The sequence below is a fragment of the Sarcophilus harrisii genome, chromosome 1 (assembly GCF_902635505.1).
Source record: "Sarcophilus harrisii chromosome 1, mSarHar1.11, whole genome shotgun sequence".
NCBI classification, from domain to species: Eukaryota; Metazoa; Chordata; class Mammalia; order Dasyuromorphia; family Dasyuridae; genus Sarcophilus; species Sarcophilus harrisii.
In genome coordinates, this window is record NC_045426.1 from 550,700,541 (window position 1) to 550,720,317 (window position 19,777).

The window sequence follows — 19,777 nt, forward strand, 5'->3', positions numbered from 1 at the left end:
CTGTCTCCCAACTGCTAGTGTCCCTCCTCTCAAGCTACCTTGCATTTAATTCATTAGAAATACCTGAAACTTTTCCTTTGATGTTCTGAAACTGAAACAGCTATTGGAGTTGTACAATCAGGGAGAGACTTCTTTGTATATATTTGCATTTATTCATATTATATTTATGTATATGTGTGCATATGCTTGTATGTTTGTGTATTTTATATGTATGTGTATGTTTACATTTATTGACAATTCCCTCATTTGAATGTAAACTCCGTGTTATTAGGGATTATTTCATACTTTATACTTGTATCCCCAGCACCTGATATAGTACCTAAAATATAGGAAGTACTTAATCAATACTTGTGAATTGATCAACCTCTCTGGTCCTTTTTTTGTCATCTGTAAAATGGAAGGGTTAGACTCCATGACTTCTCAGTTCTAAGTACATGCTAAATTTGACCAATCTTCTGACATGTGCTGCTGATCACAAAAGTCATCAGATAAAAAAGTATAGTTGACTCAATGCAAATGTACCATCATATGAGAAATAATGGTAATCGTAAATTAGCTTGCAGAGGACAGCAGCAATACAAGTAACTTACTGGCTAACTAATAACTGGGCAGGTTGGTTGCCCAGTGGACAGAGTTGGGAAGAGAGAGAAAGTCAGAAAAATCATCTTCCTCAGTTCAAATCTAGTTCAGATACTTACTAGCTATGTGATTCTGGGCAAATCACTTAACTCCATTTACCTCAGTTTCCTAATCTGTAAAGTGAACTGGAGAAAGAAATGACAAACCTCTCCAGTATCTCTGCCAAGAAAACCCCAAATGGGATCGTGAAGAGTTAAACACAACTCAAAAAAAAAAAAAAAAAAAGACTAAATGACAAGCATTAAACTAGCAGTCTGGAGAGCTATAGTTCCAGCACTACCATCAATGTAACCCAGAAAAATCACTTTATGTTGATATCAGTTTTCTCGCCTATAAAAATAATGGGACTGAATAGGTAATTTCTAGTCTTTTAGAAATACCATAAATATTATTGTTCTAGATAAAAAGAAGTATTGAGGTTGGGCCAGGTCTCCCCAGGCTTCCCTCTGTCCAGCTAATAATGAATCCATTGTAATGCATGGAATTCTTCCTTTGGCTAGGCTTTTTGCCTTTTTTTAATAGCCTTTATATGAAGATCCTTGGTTAAGCCACAAACAGATAAGAATGGCCTTGGATACAATCATACAGAGTATCCCTTTTCGGGGAAATCAGATGTTGGTGAAACTTATTGATCATGCTTCCCATTAATGCATAATATATTTGTGCATCCTCCTTTTAACCAAAAATATCTCACTTTGGTCAATAGAGCCCACTAATTCTATAATCAAGTATTTTCCTTAGAGAGTCATAGGGCTACGGGAAAGTATCTTGCCAATATAAGCTTTGGGGGAGGAGTAACAGAACTTCAACAGAGAGGCCTTGAGATCTGCTCAAACTCCTTTCATCTTCCTTTTTATCTTGGCCTTTCTCTATCTCTCTTATAAATAAGAGTTTTTTTTATTTTCAAAATATATGAAAAGATGTTTTTTCAGTATTCACCCTTGCAAAACCTTGTGTTCCAAATTTTTCTCCTTTCCTTTGCTTCACCACCTCCCCTAGAAGCAAGTAATCTAATATATGTTAAACATGTGCAATTTTTCTATGTATAGTTCCCCATTTATCATGCTGCACAAGAAAAATTAAATCGAAAAGGGAAAAATATGAGAAAGAAAAAAAAAGCAAGCAAACAACAACAAAAAAATTAAAGATCCTATGTTGTGATCCACATTCAGTCCCTTATCTGGGTGCAGAGTCTATTGGATCACAAGTCTATTGGAATTTTGGTCTTTTTCTTTGCCAAAATGATTATTAAATATTGGTCTTCTCCCATTGTATGTAGTTAAGACAACTGCAAGGTTATGAATTCAAGATAAAGAAGGCCTCTGTGTGTGTGTATGTGTGTGTGTGCATGTGTGTGTGTTTGTACATGCATATATTAAAGCAAGAAGGAGGAAGGGAAGAAGAGAAACAGAAAAAAGACTTAATATATCCCTTCTCTCCCTCCCTCCCTCTCTCTCTCCCTCTTTCTCCCTCCTTCTCTTCCTTTCTTCCCTACCTTCCTCCCTCCCTCCCATCTTTCTTCCCTCCTTTCTTCCCTCCTTTCTTCCCTTCCTTCCTTCCTTCCTCCCTTCCTCCCTTTCTTCCTCCCTCCCTCCTTTTCATCTTTCTTTCTTTCTATCCTCACTCTCTTTTTCCTTCCTCTATGGTGTCAAAATAAGAACTAGATTAGCTTCTATGGTGTCTTCATGGAAGACACTGAACTTAGATTAGCCTTTGAAAGATGAATAGAGAGGTAGCTAGGGTGGTACAATGATTAGAGCACCAGCCTTGAAGTCAGGAGGACCTGAGTTCAAATCTAAACTCAGACATTTAACACTTCCTATCTGTGTGACCCTGGGCAAGTCAACTTAACCCCAATTGCCTCAGCAAAAAAAAAAAAAAAAAAAAAAAGAAAAAAGAAAGAAAGAAAGAAAGAAAAATAAAAGAAAAAAAGAAAAAGAAAAAGATGAATAGGATTTAGATCAAAGAGAAAAGGTTATTCTGGTTCCAAAGAAAGACATCAACAAAGGGCCATAACCGGGAATGAGAAAAGCATGTACAAGGAACGTGACCTGAAAAGCCTAGAGTAAGAAGTACATATTAAGAGGAATTATGGCATAGTAGAAAGACCATTAGATTTGGTATCAGAAATATTGGGTTTTAATCCTCTGACATTTTCTACTTTGGTCCTTGTGGATAAGCCACTTAACCTCACTGATACTCTGCTTCCTAGTCTATAGCTTGAGGATAATTTTATTTGTACTATCTTTTTCTCAGGATTGCTTTGGGTTATGTGAATGTCAGTGTTATGATATAATTGTAGGCTGTTTCTAGGTTGGTTAGGTAAAGGCAAATTTTATTATGGAGCTTTAAAAATCAGGAAGAAGAGTTTGGATATAATGCCATAGATAGATAATGGTGAATGCTTTGCTGAATTTAGTGTGTTTTACTTTCCCATTTGAATTGGAAAGTGAAACAGTGATGCTGTTAGTTTCATAAATCATCAGATTATGAATTTAGAGGGGAAAGGATATTAGAAACAATATTTAATAGATAAAAAATAAGGTATTAAAAAGTTACATGATTTGTCCAGAGTCATTCCATTGGCAAGTATCAGGATTTGAACTCAGGTCTTCTTGATCCTCCTTCTAGTACTTTAATTGATGATGCTTGTTTCTCATATGGCAGCATGTTCAGGATGGATTAGAGGGGCAAGAGATAGATTAGAGCTGGGAGGTGGAGCAGAAGAGAAAATGCCGAGTCTGGAGTCAGGGATTCAAATCCAATCTCAGATATTTACCGGCTAGATGACTCTGGTCAAGTCCCTTAACCCTTGTTTGCTTTAGTTTCTTGATCTGAATAATGAGGATAATAACAGCATCTATCTCTCAGGGTTGGTGTGAGGATCAAATGAGATAATAATTGTAAAGCTCTTAGCATAGTATCTGGTACTTAGAAAATGTTATGTAGATGTTAGTTATTATTATTATTGTATTTAGGAAGTTCAGTGAAGTTGTTTTGCAATATTATATTATTTGTGGAAGTTACTATTTAATGGCATTACCATCTTTCAAATCATCTGATTTTTCTTCTATTGTACATAGCACACTTCAATACATATGTCTGGCATTCATTATCAATCAACCAATAACCAATTAATAAACACTTGTTAAATGTCAAGTACTGTGCTAAGTGTAAGCTCCTGATGAAGATAAAACCCTCCTCCCTGATCTTGGTGGGCGATTTAATGAGCTGTCATAGTCCTTCCTTGCTTACAAAAAAAATCACTTTGCATTGAATAACACTATAGTTTTCACAGTAACACAGGACAAGTCTTCTCCAACTTAATTTAGCAAGTCCTCAGATGACAGTAATCTAGGTCATTGCCAGTTCTGGATTTCAAATCTTTCGATCTCAGAAGAGATTGCCACAACTTGCTCTCCAGACATGGTCTTCAAGAATTCAGACTATAATACCACATCAGAGTAAGATGTTAGAGAAGGCATCCAAGATATATTTCCTGTTATTATGTCCAACCTTTTATGACTTAATTTAGGATTTTCTAGGCAAAGATACTGGAGTGGTTTGCTATTTTCTTCTCCAACTTATTTTACAGAGAAGTTATGACTTAGGGTCACAGAGCAATTAAATACATGACGAGGATATGAACTCAGATCTTAATGTCCAGAGTTGTGACTACTATGCCATGTTTTCTCTCTCAATAGATGAGAAATATAAAAGAAAATGCTAAAATACTATAGGTTTTAATGGTTGGCTAAATATGGAGGAAGAAGTATTCAAGGATCCTTTTAAACTTTCAGGTATGGGTGACTAAAGGAGTGATGTTGACATTGATATAGAGACCGACCAGTTGGGAGGGAGGAGAAACTGGTTTTATGGAAAAGACAATGAGTTCTCTTTTGAGTATGTTTAGTTCAAAGGGTTTGAATTTTTCTTGATGTCATGCAGAAGTGATTCATGTCTCAAATAGTATCTGGATTCAGTCCAAAGAGTCACTTCCTACTCCAATTTAGATTACATTGCAGACATCCATTATTCATTATGATTTCAACTAAAAAAAGAACTACATTGTTTCAAGGTGTTGGGCAGCTTATGTATCAACCAAAAGACAAAGGTAACATGTATTGTAGATTATTTCAAAAGGCTTCTTAAAAGGATCAGAAAGAAAGACAGTGAATGGTCAGCAACTTATTTCTCTGATATATAATGAATCTCAAGCTTTTCTTCTGTAACATAATTAACATTTATTTTTTTCTCTGTGTCCTTCCTCCCACCTCCAATAGAAAATTGTTTTTGGAATTTTCCTACGTCTTGAGGATCATTCTTAGGGTGTGGCAACAGAGCCAGGTCACATAAATTATGCCTAAAGATCAAAGAAAAGGGTATGACTCCTTCTTTGATGTTCCAGTGAGCCACTAACAAAGGCATTGCCTTATAAAATCATGGGTGTAACTGCTTTATATGATAGACATATTCTTGGAAAGTCATGAGGAAATCAAATATTTGTCAGGTAATTAATATTTGAATACACAAGTATATCTTGTGATAAAGAGATTCCTATCATGCATTCTTTTTAAAATTAAAAAAATAAAAATAGCTTTTTCTTTTCAAAATACATGCAAAGATAATTTTCGCAAAACCTTGTATTCCAAATTTTTCTCCTTCCCTTCTCACCTCCTTCCTCTCTTAGACAACAAGTAATTCAATATGGATTAAACATGTGCAATTCTTTTAAACATATTTCTACATTTATAATTCTGCACAAGAAAAATCAGATCAAAAAGGGAAAGAATGAGAAAGAAAAAAAAAACAAGCAAGCAAACAACAACAAAAAAAAAGGTGAAAATATGTGTTGTGATTCACATTCAGTCTTCATAGTCCTATTGCTGAATGCAGGTGGCTCTCTCTATCAAAGTCTATTGGAATTGGCCTGAATGAATCTGAAAAACAAAAACAAAAACAAAACAAAAAAAAAACCAATACTGCTTGTCCAAAATCTTCAAATGACAACTGTCATAGCAAGCCTTTATATGTGTGACTCTTAGGCTTTTGCTGACATTATTTGGCAATGTCATAATTATAAAGTTCTCCATAAAACCTATCAAAGATCACTAGGCTAAACTCCTGTTGGAATGTGAATTCCTTTAGGACAGAAATCATTCCACTTTTTAATCTGTATCCTGAAAGCTTAGCTCGGAGCTTTAAATATTTATATTATATTTAGTAAGTGTTTAATAAATGCTTTCTTTTTTCATTCATTCATATACTTTGTGACTCAATGACTATTGATTAAGTGGAAATTGGAGAGGATGATGAGAAATATATAGAAAAATATGAGTTAGACATGAGAAATAAGAGAGGCCAGGATTCATTGATTACAAAGAACTTTCATATCTCTACACCATGAGTACTGTCAACAAGAAAAGAATTACTAGATATGATAAACCATGAATACTTATTAATATTGTTTAAGAACTACATTTTAAAAGATAGGAAACAACTTGTTTTTCATATATAACTTGATAATGATTCTTTTATTCCTCCTCAAATAATTTTCTATCCCATTCCCTATATCAGCTGATACAAAACTTTTCAAACCTCTCATATCACCCATCTTTCAAACCTGATAGTTGAAGACATTCCTTCATATTATTTTGTTTGTTTTTCTTTTATTTTTTTTTTTGTGAGGCAATTGGGGCTCAGTGACTTTTCCAGGATTACATAGCTAGTAAGCTTTAAGTGTCTGAGACCAGATTTGAACTCAGGTCCCCTTCAGGGTTGATATTCTATCTACTGTGCCATCTAGTTGCTCACCCCCATATTATTTCTAATAAAAGTTTTTATTCTAAATTTTAATACCAAAACTCTTCCAAAATTTCATATATAAAGCAGAACATAGAGGATTGCATATGAATCCATGAATTTCTAATTCATATTATTTATTTTTCACATATATACATATATGTGCGTATATATGTATATGTGTGTTAGTATATGTGTACACACATTCTTTTTTGTAATGTTTTTGTGGCCCTCTTTTAAAAAATTATCCCTATTGTTAACCTCTCTCAATTCCCATTAAAACTGAGAGAGAAAACAAAAACAATCTTGGAATAGATAAGCATAATCATGCAAAGTAAATCTACACAGTCTCCATGTTCATTCTCATACCTAGTTTGTTTTGTTTTTTTCCTGTGTTGAGTTTGATGTTTTTACATACAACTTTGGTGTAGGTGTTTAAACCTACTGTGTTTGTTTCAGATAAGAATGAAGTTCATCTGATGTTCACTCTCTCTGCCTCTTTCTTTACAATTGCATTTTCTTTTCCCATACCCCAACCCTTTTCACCAAGGCCAATCCCTATTTTTAGATGTACTTTTGAACCTATCTATTCCTCTTTTCCAACAAAATTTTCCCACAACCATCCTAAAGTGCATCCTAAAGGAAGTGACTATAATTGTTTGTAATGAAAAATGGGGAAGAAAAGGGATAAAGGACTTCAATACTAATTATAATAATTTTACATAGCATCAATCATTTGCCAAAGAAAGACAGTCAACAGAGACCAAAAAGTATCTCATGTAGTCAAACACTTGTCAAGTCAAAGGAGAAGTAAAAGAGAAAGGTAATACTAGCTTTGTTGGTTAGTAAAATTTGATAATAAAGAATAATTTGATAATAAAGAATGCTCATGGAATATTATAAATTATATTGCTGAATAACTTCAGAGAAAAAAAAATAAACTTTTTTAAAAAGATAGTCAAGGCTTCCGATTAATTAATTATGTTGAGAGTACTTAAGGATAAAAAAAGAACAACAAATACAAGAAAAAAACATTTGAAAAAAATTTGACAATTTTTTATGATGAAAAATAGTAGAGTCACATGATTTTAATATTACAATCCTGGATCTGCTCCCAGAGCAGTTAGAAATGATTTTAAGAAGAACAAAGATGGGTAAAGCAATTAGATTCGAACATGTACATGGAAAATATCTGTTTTGTTAGTGATAATTATAAGACACTGAAAGATTCATTTTCAAGATATCTAAAGGAAGGGAAGATACCAAACCCATGGAAAAAATTCTGGACCTTATAGGTACAAAGCAGAAGGAGCAAAGGACAATAGAACTTACCAGCTCATAGGACAGTAAACTTATAAGAATCACACATACATTGAGGATATCACATCCTCGATGATATTAGTATTTAGATGGTATTAATATGGAATAGTTAGGCTTTCTCAAATAAAATTTTATATTAGACTACATCTTTACCATCACACAGTTGGCTGAAAGATATAAAGAATATTAGATTTCACTCTGTTTATTAACTTTTGATTATAAAAAATAATTGATTTATAAACCAAAATGACACTTTAAAGACTCTTTTCTAACAAGGTGCCTTTCATCCATATGTCAAAATCATTTAAGATGTCTTGAAAGATACAACAGCAAAGATAATGTTTGTTTGACAATCTTCTTATAGTAAACATCAGGCAAGTCATTTTTAAAAAAGAGGGCCACTAAAACATTATTTTTAACATGCAAAAAAGAACAGAAGGAATTTCTAAGTGGGCAGAATCATACAAGCAGTATTGTTTTAAAAGTAATTTATGGGGAGTGTGTGTTTGTGTGTGTGTGTGTGTGTGTGTGTGTGTGTGTGTGTGAAGAAATACAATCAAAGATGTTCACCATTGTGACAAAGGAAATATAGCACCAGTGCAAGTTAAAGGTTTTCCTATAAATAAAGAAGTCAGCAAGTTATCAACAAGTATTTATTGAGTGACTACTATGTTCTAGTAAATGATGAGTCTGGACTCATGGGTGTAATATAGAACAAATTAGAAACTTCAAAGACAGGAGTAATGGATATCAGCAGGGAAATGTCTCATTGGGGAGAAAATAGGCTGTGGCAGGGATGAGAAAAAACAGTTAGACATTTGAAGGGCTATATTAGTAGCTTCACAGCATAAAGAAAAAGTAAACACAATCTTTAGGAAAGAGGTAGGACCTTGTGTGGTACACTCATAGGATAATATGGTCATGAGTCAAGAAAGAGCAATAGGTAGCATAGGTAACAACCAGTATCATTGAAAAGAACATTTAAATAGATGACACTACAGATTATTTAAGGATTTGGGTATAAGGGAACTGTATAGTCCTGAGCAAATCACTTAATCCCTGGTTTTCTAAATCCACTGGAGAAAGAAATGACAAACCACTCCAATATCTTTTCCAAGAAAATCCCATCGCAGTATGGTCCATGGGGACACAAAGATTCAAATATAACTGAATGATTGAACAATTGTTCTGAGGCAAGAAATTCCTTTCTAGATGAGATTAGATATTTTATATATCTACATTTATCTAATTCCTGTGTATATATGCATATGTGTGTGTTGATTAAAAAACCGAAACCTCCCTTGACACCATTAAGTACAGTAAAATAAACCTCTTAGATACACCAGGAAAAGGCTGTCTAGCCATCATCAGAGATTATTCATGGTACAAGAGTGCTGTTTGAATCTGAGAAGGGGGAAAAGGGTAAAATAGCTAGCAACATTTTTTGGTACCTCACTAGAAACAACATCAGAAGACTAAGGGTATTAGGGTGCTGATCCTGATGGGCAGGTCAATTTATAATGGGCCACTCAATATAAAGAACATTTACTTCTAGGGAAGAACTTAAAACACTTTCTGAAATACTGATATCTGATTTTTTTTAAATACCCAGGTCTCTTATGCTTCTTTTGGTAAAGAAAATTAAGTGCTCCCTTTCTTTAAAGAAAGAGCATTTATTATATTATTATTAGTTGTACATGTGCCATCCCTTTTTTAGACTGTAAGTTCCATGAAGGCAAGGACCATTTCTTCATATGAAACTTTGCTTCTCCCCTATGCCTATTCACAATGCTCAGCAAATGGTAGGTGCTTGATATACATTTATTGAATAAATATCTATAAGATTTTAGAATTCAAGATAATGTCTTTGGTTAGGTGTGATTGCTGATTCAGTCCTTGGAGGTTGTAGAAGGGAGTGACCACCTCCCATGAGTGTTGCATGGGCTTAGATATTGATGAAACCTTGCTATCCATTATATAACAGGCAAGCCAGATAGATCATTTTGCAAATACCAGTCTTATTTCCCTATTCAAGGAAATTTAGTAAATAATCTTTAACCAAGAAATTGCTTACATTAGCCATTTATATATTTCCAAGCATATCTCTATGAGACTATCTTGCTTAGGGGAGACTGGTAACAATTCTTTCTCCCCTGGTATGTTTGGCTTTTTTTTTTACAGTGTTTTACAGCTAAATAGCTCAACAATATTTACCCCTCTAATAAACTAAATGAAATCTATAGTTCTCTCTCCCCCTTGCTCCACAAAGCAAAACAAAACAAAAACAAAAACAAAAACAAAAAAACAAACAAAAAAAAACCCTCAGGGAAACTAGGTACAGTAAAAAGGGCAAAAGATGAAGTTGGTCTTAAAATTATCAGGACAAAGGTGGGAAAAGCTCCTGTTTTTCTATTGTTGGTGCCTTTGGAAATAGAAATCTCAAGCACATCCCACCATGCAGATAGTGTTATTGACAAGGAAAGATGGATGGAGCTCTCTTCTCCATCTCTTCCCGCTGTTATACACTATTGTTTCAGTCAGTGATGTTTTGTTTACTTTGGAATGAAATATTTTACCCCCTCAGAGATAATTAATTTTTGTCAGCTTCCCTGTTTATGAGGGAAACTGAGAAACTGTTAATTGAAATACAGCATGAGTCACTGTTTTCACTGATTTTTGGCAGCATTCTAATTTGTGTCAATCTCAGCCTAATGATTAGTTTTTTTTTTTTTTTAAAGCAGGGAGCAAATTTGATTTGATTTTCTTTTCTTTCTTCTTTCTTCCTCCTTAAAAAAAAGCATATGCTTCATGATACAGGCTGTACTGATTTCTGTTGCTGTGGATAGAAATACCAATACTCTCAGGTTACTGAGAGGTTTACTGCGTCATGGTTGGCTATCCATAGCAGCTCGATATTTCAAAAAAAAAAAAAAAAACTAACAGAGTGCAAGCTTCCTCTTTGTCTTTCCTTCCTCCCTCTCCCCCAACCAGAAAATGAGATGCTTTTAAAGCCCTTTCAACTAGTATTAAGCCACAGTATATGGCCCAGCACTAATGACATCACTGAGTGAACTTCCCAGAAACCATTAAGAGGAATTCATTTGGAAAACCAATTGAATGTCACCAGTGAAGGGCAGGGTTTTATAATAGGTGACCAGTCATGCATGCCTTTGGTATTTGTTGTTAAAACATTAATCACGGCAGACTCATTTACTTCTAATGTGAATGTACTACATGATTCCACAGGAATACTATTGCCAGTGACCATTAATGTACAAAACGGAAGCTGTTAACTGCAGGCAGGGTTCATAAAACCTGTTAGATCAATGGCAAGTATAATGGGAGAGTTAATGGTTCTTAATAGAACTTGACTCTTTTTGGCTTTCTGACAAAGTGAGAAACCCTGGGGTTACAGGTAGCTGAGTTGGGGGATGGCAGCAATGTCTTGATTTTGGAGGTCTCCTAGTTAAAGAGAAAGATGATTTTTATCTGATGAAGAATGAGTGTAAGATTATAAGATCTGGATTCAAATTTAGGTGTAAATACATGGCTAGATATTACCTTACACAAACCACTTTATTTTATCTTGGCTTCAATTTCCCCATTTGTAAAATTGTAATAATAATACAAGTGTTATAGAGTATACTTATAATACTACTCCTCAGTCCAAATCAGAGACAATGTGGTGCAATGGTTGAAACAATGGTGCTGTCACTTACTCCCAGTGACCTTAAGCAAATACTTCTCTCTGGGCTAAAGCTTCCCCACCTGTCATATCAGAGAGGTTCTTTTCAATTCAAAATCTATGGAACTATAATATGTTGTGTCTCCCAAACAACCTAATAGACAAATAGAGCTACCATGATGCAGTAGAAAGGCAGGAGATCTAGATTTAAAGAGCTGTGTTTGACTCACTCCTCTGATATTTATTGTGTCATCTTTAGCAAGAAACCCGAGTCTATTTTCTCATCTCTAATACAAGTATAATAATATTCTTTCTTCCCACTTCACAGAGTTGTTGCAAGAAAAGAGTTTTGTAATTCTATAAGACACAGTACCCACTTCAGAGTTTAATTTGATTGTGGAGATAAAATGTAAATATGAAATAATTATAGAATAGTTCAATGGTTAAAATATTTTAAATGTCACAGAGAGGAGAGATGGAAGTGGGATGGAGTAGTCAGAGAAGACTTAATGGGCAAAATGGAATTCTTGCTTATATCTGAGAACAATGGCCTTATGTATGAGTAGTTGGGGTAATGGGTAAATAGTATCACAGAAAAGAGTCTAAGTAATTGTGTGGAGGTGGGAATATACTTGGCATGTCTAAAAGTCAACGAGAAGACAGGCTATGATGGAGCAAAGTTTGTATCATAGTGGGAAATAATTTTGAGGAGGGAGTGTGGGATTAGAATTTATGTGGGGTTAGAATTTGAAGGACCTCAAAAACCAGAGAGATGAACATGGCTTCATCCTTTAACTGAGAGCCCTTGTAAATTCTTAAGCTGGAGAGTGACATGATCAAACAGTGTATTTTTGAAGACTTAAGTCAAACAACTGAATAAATTATGGGTTGAATGGCAGAAAGATGATTATAAAAATTCATTCAATGCAAATCATCATGTTTCTTCAGCTCCTTTTCTAATCCCTTCTTTCTCTTCTCTAGCATACTGCTGTGTTGCCTTTTTCCCTGATAGAGGCCATTCTCAATCCGTATCGGTATCCATCCAAGAAAAAAGGGCTCACTTTATTAAGCTGTGCTGCCATTGCCTACATCTGCTGGTAAGAACCTCGTGAAGGAAGCCTTGGGAATTTTTTTGAATGACTAATGCCCGCCTTTTGCTCTAATCCACTAGAGCTTTCTTCCTCCATTATGATTCTTACTTCCTGGTTCAAAGAACTTCAGCCACTGCTGAATTTTCAGTCAAGGAGGATTTTTACTTTTTAATTATGAAATCTAGGAAAATATCTTGACCCATTCTGCCTCTCAATTCTAGGTAAGCTCCCTCTCTCAAGCAGAATTAGTCATTTAAATGCTATACGTCATGTTTCCCCGACCCTCATCAATTCTACCTTTTGCACATTGTCTCAGTTTGTGACTAAAATATTTGAATTGCTAAGTGAGCCAAAGCATCTAAACTTATTCCAGGTAAAGCTTTCCATGGAGTAGTTTGTGCTGAGTTTTTGTTCCTTTTTTGTAGTCATTTGTCATTATGGGCTTATTTGCATGAGCAGGAGGCATGGAAGCTTCTAAGGGGCATTTGAACATTTGCCCAGAGGCATGAAGAATAGGCCACAGTTGGGAGAGGATTGAGATTGTAGATGAAAGTATAGAATAGAGGAAAAATAGCAATAGCTGGCTAAGAAGCTTCCTTTTCTAGCTGCCCTGAGGAGTCTTACAACAAGAACCACCATCAACAAGAAAACAAATCCATTCTGACTGCAGCCATAACACCAGCATTCACATTGCATCTTCCATTTAAATTCATGGCTTAAATTTTCTAATTCCCAGGCAATCTTTGTTTTTTTAGATAGAACAATCCTATTCTTCTCTTTCTTCCACTCCAGGTATCTCCAAGATGTCTCCACTATGCTGGTTCCTCTAATCTAAACTATTTATTCTTACCATATTAGAACGTTTTTCCTGTTGAAGGTACCATCAGTTTTCTCCCCCATTCTTCATTTTCAATTCAGAAATCTATTATTTGGGCATGAAATGCCAGGCAAAATGACTACTGACTAGCCCTCATTAGGTGAAGTCTACCGCCTTTCAGAAGCCCCTTATTCCTGTATTTTAAACTATGGTGCAGAAATCCAAACCAATTTCAGACAGCTTCTTAACCAGATATTTACTTCTCAAATGTACTTTTCTCTTCTTTCTTTCAACCTGGTATTAATGAAAACATGACCTGCCTCCTCTGTAGTTTCTTGCCAATGAACTCAAAATCCCTAGCAAAGATTTTCTACATTTTTTGGCAATATTATTCACTTGTCCTTCCCTTTTTCCCTCCCCATGAATCACTAACACTGAGTAGTGACCATAAAGTTTGGCAAACATCAGAAGATTCTCTATTGCATCCTAAATCCATCCTCATATCTTGTCATTTCTATCTCCAAAGTATTTGTGCTACATTTCCCTTTCTGTCCAGTCACAACCAACACTTTTACTTATGCCCTCATTACCTCTCAACTAGACTCTTGCAATAGACTTTGGTCTCCTTGGTTCAAGCCTGTCCCTTCTCCAGTCCAGCCTACAGACTTCCCTACTGTTGAGGTCAGAGGAACAAATGTGGGCTAAGGTCCCTCTCATCTGGGAGTTATTAACACCAACTCATAACATCTGGATAGCATTTATGTAGTACATTAAAATTTTCAAAGTGTTCTGCATCAGAGAGACCAACCTATCCTTTGTTTAGACATCAGTGTTAATTGTCATTGGCAGAAATACAAACAGAACTCTCTGCAAGTCACTACCAAATTGTTCCTGCTTTCCATAAGATTCTTAATCTTTCTTTTAATGTTATTAGGTCAGTGCATCTTAATCCATTCTAAATCTTGAAGTCCTGAAAAGAAAGATGACATGTCCAATTTCACAAGGAGAATTGTAGAGCATTGGCTTTAATCCAGGTCCTCTGATTCTAAATTCAATGATTTCTCAATGGAAAGAGTTATATCATCCTACCTTTCACTACCTCAGTCTCTTGTTCTTTCTCTCATTAAAAAACTCCCCTCTCTCTTTTACCTTTGCTCTCTTATACATCTATCATTCTCCGCTAGCTCCTTCCTATCAGCCCACAAATATACTTGGTTCTCTTTAATGCTAAAATTAATTGCTTTCCTTGAGTCTTAACATCCTGCCACTATCTTTTATATCAATTCACCTTTATAGCAAAATATCTTTTAAAACTAGCCTATAACCAATGCTACCTATTCTCTCCCCAACCTCTTTCCTTCTGACTTCTGTTGTTACAACTCTCCCAAAATTATTCTCTCAAAGGTCACTAATGAACTCTTAATTGCCAAACTCAGTGCCCTTTTCCCATTTCCATTCTCCTTGACTTTTCTTTAGTATTTGACAGTAAAGATCATCTCCTTCTGTTATATGCTCTGTCCTCTCTGCTTTTGTCATTTTCATTGGCTCTTTGCCTTTGCTTTCCCCCTCTTTAATGCTTGGTTCCTCAAAATCTTTTCCTTAGCTTTTCTTTATTTCTGTCCTTTTGCAATCTCATTGCTAGGTTACCCTTGCTAGGATCCCTCAAGGTATCTTCCTTTGGGAATGGGAACTGAGAGAAGCTCAGCTGTGTCTGCAGTTTAGATAAGCTATGCTAGACATAATTTGATTTTACACTGTTCATCATTGCTAGCCAGCTGTGTGTGCGTGTGTGTGTGTGTGTGTGTGTGTGTGCCCTGCATTTAAGTTGGGGGCTACTAGCAAGCAAAGAAAACCCAAAACCTTCACATCTAAGCCTCTCTGTTCCACCCACACTTACTCCCTTTACACAAATCACTACCATTCTCTAAGACCTTTAGTTGCATTTGCCATGCTTTAATACTCTTAAAACTCTGTCCATCTTCATCTCTGCTACCTGAGGCCATAGTAACTAGCAAATTATTCCCTCACCTGATTTCAAATTTCTTGAGGAGAGGGATGATTTCATTTTTATACTCAACAACCAGCATTGTGCCATAAAGAAAGAGCTTAATAAATATTATTGAATTGAATTGACTTGCATATTCCCTTACTTCCAGAAAACCTGAACTACCCACTACTACTACCAATTTCCCCTCTATGTCTCCTGGTAAGATTGCAAATTTAGAATTTGGAATTTTAACATTGGAAGGGATCTCAGTGGACATCTCATGTAACTCATACCCAAGCAAAGTGAGAAACAGCAAAGTAGAGTGGGAAAGGTACCAGAATTGGAGGAACTGGTTTAAACTCTAATTCTTTCATTTTCTAGCTTTGTTAAATTGGACAAGTCACTTGACCTCTGTAGACCTCAGTTTCTTCATCTGCATAATAAAAGGGTTTTCCTATGATAGCTCAAGTTCCTTGAAGACCTAAATTCATGGTCCTCAAGATTCTCTGCTACCATATCCCTGAGAAAGCCAATAATCTGGCCTTTTCTTAAACATCTCTAATGAGAAGGAAACTCATTACCTTCCAAGGCAGCATTTACTTCCCAATCCTCCATTCTATCCCAAGAGGCAAAGGCTATGGGTGTAAACATGTATGACTGTATAAATATGTATAACATGTGTGTGTTTCTGTGTAAACATGTAAGACTGTGCCTCTATCTCCTGCACACCCCAATCTACTGATACTCATTCACTTCCATGGCAACTGAAGCAAATTTCCAAATCAAGGTCTAAAGAGCTCTGTCCTCTCTGCAGTTCTGACTGCCTATTGGACATCTTTATCTGCATGGCCACTTAACACCTTAAAGTCTACATTTCCAACAACATGATAACATGTTTTTCCTCTTGACTTGAAAATTTTTGTCAGTAGCACTACTGATTTCTGAAACCTTGGAATTAGCCTTGATTCTATAATCACCTTCATTTTTCAAATTTAATCAGTTATTGAGTTTTGTTGATTCTCTCTGAAATCTAGCTCCTATAATTTCCCCTCCTTTCTTTTACTACTACTGCCTCCCAAAGTAAGTTTTTATTACCACTCATTTTGGTCTATTGTAACTCTTGGAAGAACCTTTCCCTCTTTCCATCTTCCCCACTGCCATTCATCTTTCATACTTTTCACTCTACTTTTCTAATGGAATGGAATGGAAAATCATTTATTAAGTTTTGATTGTGGACCCAGGGTTGTACTAAGCACTGCAAATATAAAAAGAAAATCATATAATACTTGTTCTCACAGAGTTCATGTTCCAGCTGAGAGAGAGAATAAATAGTAGGAGAAATCAGCTGCAGAATAACTGCAATCTGTGGCTATGGATCCTTTCCTCAAAACTTTTCAATGGTTCTGTCCAGTCTCAGACTCTTTTGTGATCCTAGCTTTCAATTTTCTCATTTGTAAAATGTAGATCATAATATCATCTACCTCTCCAAATTGTTGTGGATAAAATGAGGTTTCATATATATTATATATTATTTTATATATATAAATATACATATGTATATGAGGTTTCATATATATATATATGTGTATATTATATATATATATGCATGTATGTATATATGAGCCACTATCTTTTCAGATCCATTTCTTAACATACACCTAACAGTGTGATTTTTCACATACTGTTCACTACGACTTAAATGCCTTTTCCTGCTCATTTGCTTGTTAGATTCTTATAATCTTCCATAAAGCCAAGCTGAAGAACTATCTCCTCATAGAAATCTTTCTTCACCTCATCAGTAACAATCTTTTTTCTCCTTTGGATTTCATAGAATAACATTTTTTCTTGGATCTTTCCTACGTTATCATGTTTTATTTTGGATTGTAGTTATTTATATGTTTGTCATACCATCATCATTCTCAATGCTAAATTGGGCTCTATAAGATCAAAAATCACTGTATTATCTAAACTTGAAATTAGTTAATTCATTCAAACAGCAGTTATTAAACATCTACTATGTGTAGACTTTTGTGCTAGTCCTAGGGAAAACACAAAGTCTAAAAATGTTCAGTACCAGAAAGTAGACCGCTGTAGATGGGGTACAAACTAAGTGGAAATAGCATGAGAGAAATTAGCAGGAGGATTTTTTTACATACCTATAATACATATTCTTAGTCTTTAAGTTATTTTACTACAATACCATCAGATAGCATATTCTTATTTGCCTTTTTTTCCACAACTATACATAAAGTTGGCAAAGGAGATGATTTAAACTAGAGTGAAAGTGAGGAACTAAATCAAGAGGAGGAATAGTTGAAATATTTCTAAGAATAAGCTACACTCTAGGTATGTTCAAAGAATTTGAAAGCTACTTAGGAAAGACTACCTATGTCTTACAAAACTAAGTACAGTGCTGTGAACAAAGAGAATGGTACCCGAATGGAGGGCCATGGATGACTGCCAAAAGAGTCTGAGTTTTGTTTGATAGACAGAAGGGAGTCCCTATACTGCTGAATTGAATACATGACCTGAAATATATATCTAAGAAAAACTTTGTTGATGGTATATGAAGGATAGATTGGAGGGGAAAGAGAGTGCAAAGGAGAAGACCTGTAAAGATATTCAATAGAAAAAAGTGGTGGTTGCTGTCTATATCATAAATGGCAGTATCAAGTATTGAGTACAGGGGTAAATATGAGAGATATGACAGTAAAAGTCAACAATACTTGACAGCTGTGTATAAGGGGTGAGAGAAATGGAAAAGTCAAAGATAATTCTTAGTTTTCAAACACAGAATTCTAGATAAAAATGGTAATGCTGCTCCTGACAGAAATGAAGAAGATTTAAGAGGCAACAAAATTAATTGAGTTTTACATCCTTCCCTATTCCTAACACAGGACTATGCCCTCAGAAGTTACTTAATAAATCATTCTTGAGTGAATGAATAAATAAATGAACTTACACAGTAGGAAGAGAAGATATCATAATGACCCTTAAATCATAGCATATCAACCAAGAGACACTGGCCAAAATAAGGCTGCCTCTAATTGGGCAACTAGCTTTGGTGTAGTATTAGAGATCAACTCAATCTCTGGACTTTTAATCTAGTGAGCACTTTCTTGCCACTTGTCTTATGAGTAGGTATTTATAATAGTTTTTTTAACTAAACTTTTTTTTTGTAAATAGCTTTTAAAAAATCATTCTATATGTTCTGCCTGTGGCTGCATTTTTTCAGTGTTGTTCTCTTCCTGGTTCGATTCTATGGGGATGATAAACATAAAAAACCCAATGGTATAAGAAAAAATTTACACATATAAATTTGATGAGAGAGATAGAGACAGAAAGACAAGAGTCAGAGAAAAAAGATTTTGCCAGGTTTCTCCTGATAAAACCAGAAATATAATGAGACTTACTGAGTCTAAGAGATCATTAAACACTTACTATGTGCTAGGCACTGAGTCAAGTTGTGGATACAAATACAAGCATGAAAACAGTCCTTTCCTTCAGTCCTTTCTTTCAAGAGCTGACCTTCCAATGGAAGAAAACAATACAGAAAGAGCTGCTCATATCTGAAGGGAGGAGGGGAAGAGGGGGGCAAAGAAAAGGTGGAGTTCAGAGAGAGAAAGGGGAGATAGAGATAAAGCATTGCTGGGCACTTCTCAAATTGGTGGAGCCAAGGAGAGTATCACCTCTGAGGAAAGGAAGACCCCAGAGGTACTTCACCGATCCCACCTCCACTACTGGTGGCAATGCAACTGGAGAGAAAGGAGAGGCCTTATCCAGAGGAAGTAGAAGTAAGAGTAGGACTGGATCTATATTCCAAAGAGATCATAAAAGAGGGGAAAGGACCCACATGTGCAATTTTGTAGCGGCTCTTTTTGTAGTATCAAGGAATGGAAAATTTAAGTGGATGCTCATCAGTTAGGCAATGGCTGAATAAGTTATGGTATATGAATATTATGAAATATTATTGTTCTATAAGAAATGATGAGCAGGGGGATTTCTGAAAGGCTTAGAAAGACTTGTATGAATTGAGGCTAAGTAAACTGAGCAGAACCAAGAGAACATATTGTCCACAGTAACAAAAAAATTATGTGATGATCAATTGTAATGGACTTGGCTCTTCTCATCAGTGTGGTTATTAAAGGCACCTATAGATTTGGAATGGAAAATGCTATCTACATCCAGAGACAGAACTATAGAGACAGAATGTGGATCAAAAACATATTATTTTCACCTTTTTATTTGTTTGCTTTTTCTTTTTTGTTTTTTTTCCCCTTTTTGGTCTGATTTTTTGTGCATTAACATGACAAATATGGAAATATGTTTAAAAGAATTGCACATATTTAACTTTATCAGATGGCTTATTGTCTTGGGGAGGTGGACATAAAGGAGGGAGAAAGAAAAATTTGGAGACATAAAGTTTTACAAAAATG

At 35.2% G+C, this 19,777-nt stretch overlaps 1 protein-coding gene across 1 annotated transcript in view; it reads left to right on the forward strand.

The window, feature by feature from the left end:
• Positions 1 to 19,777, forward strand: part of ADTRP (androgen dependent TFPI regulating protein) — a 107,528-nt gene that overhangs the window by 54,609 nt on the left and 33,142 nt on the right. Inside the window, exon 4 of the mRNA XM_023496340.2 lies at positions 12,428 to 12,543. Coding sequence (XP_023352108.1) covers positions 12,428 to 12,543 — 116 coding nt within the window. The remainder of the gene's footprint in view (positions 1 to 12,427; positions 12,544 to 19,777) is intronic.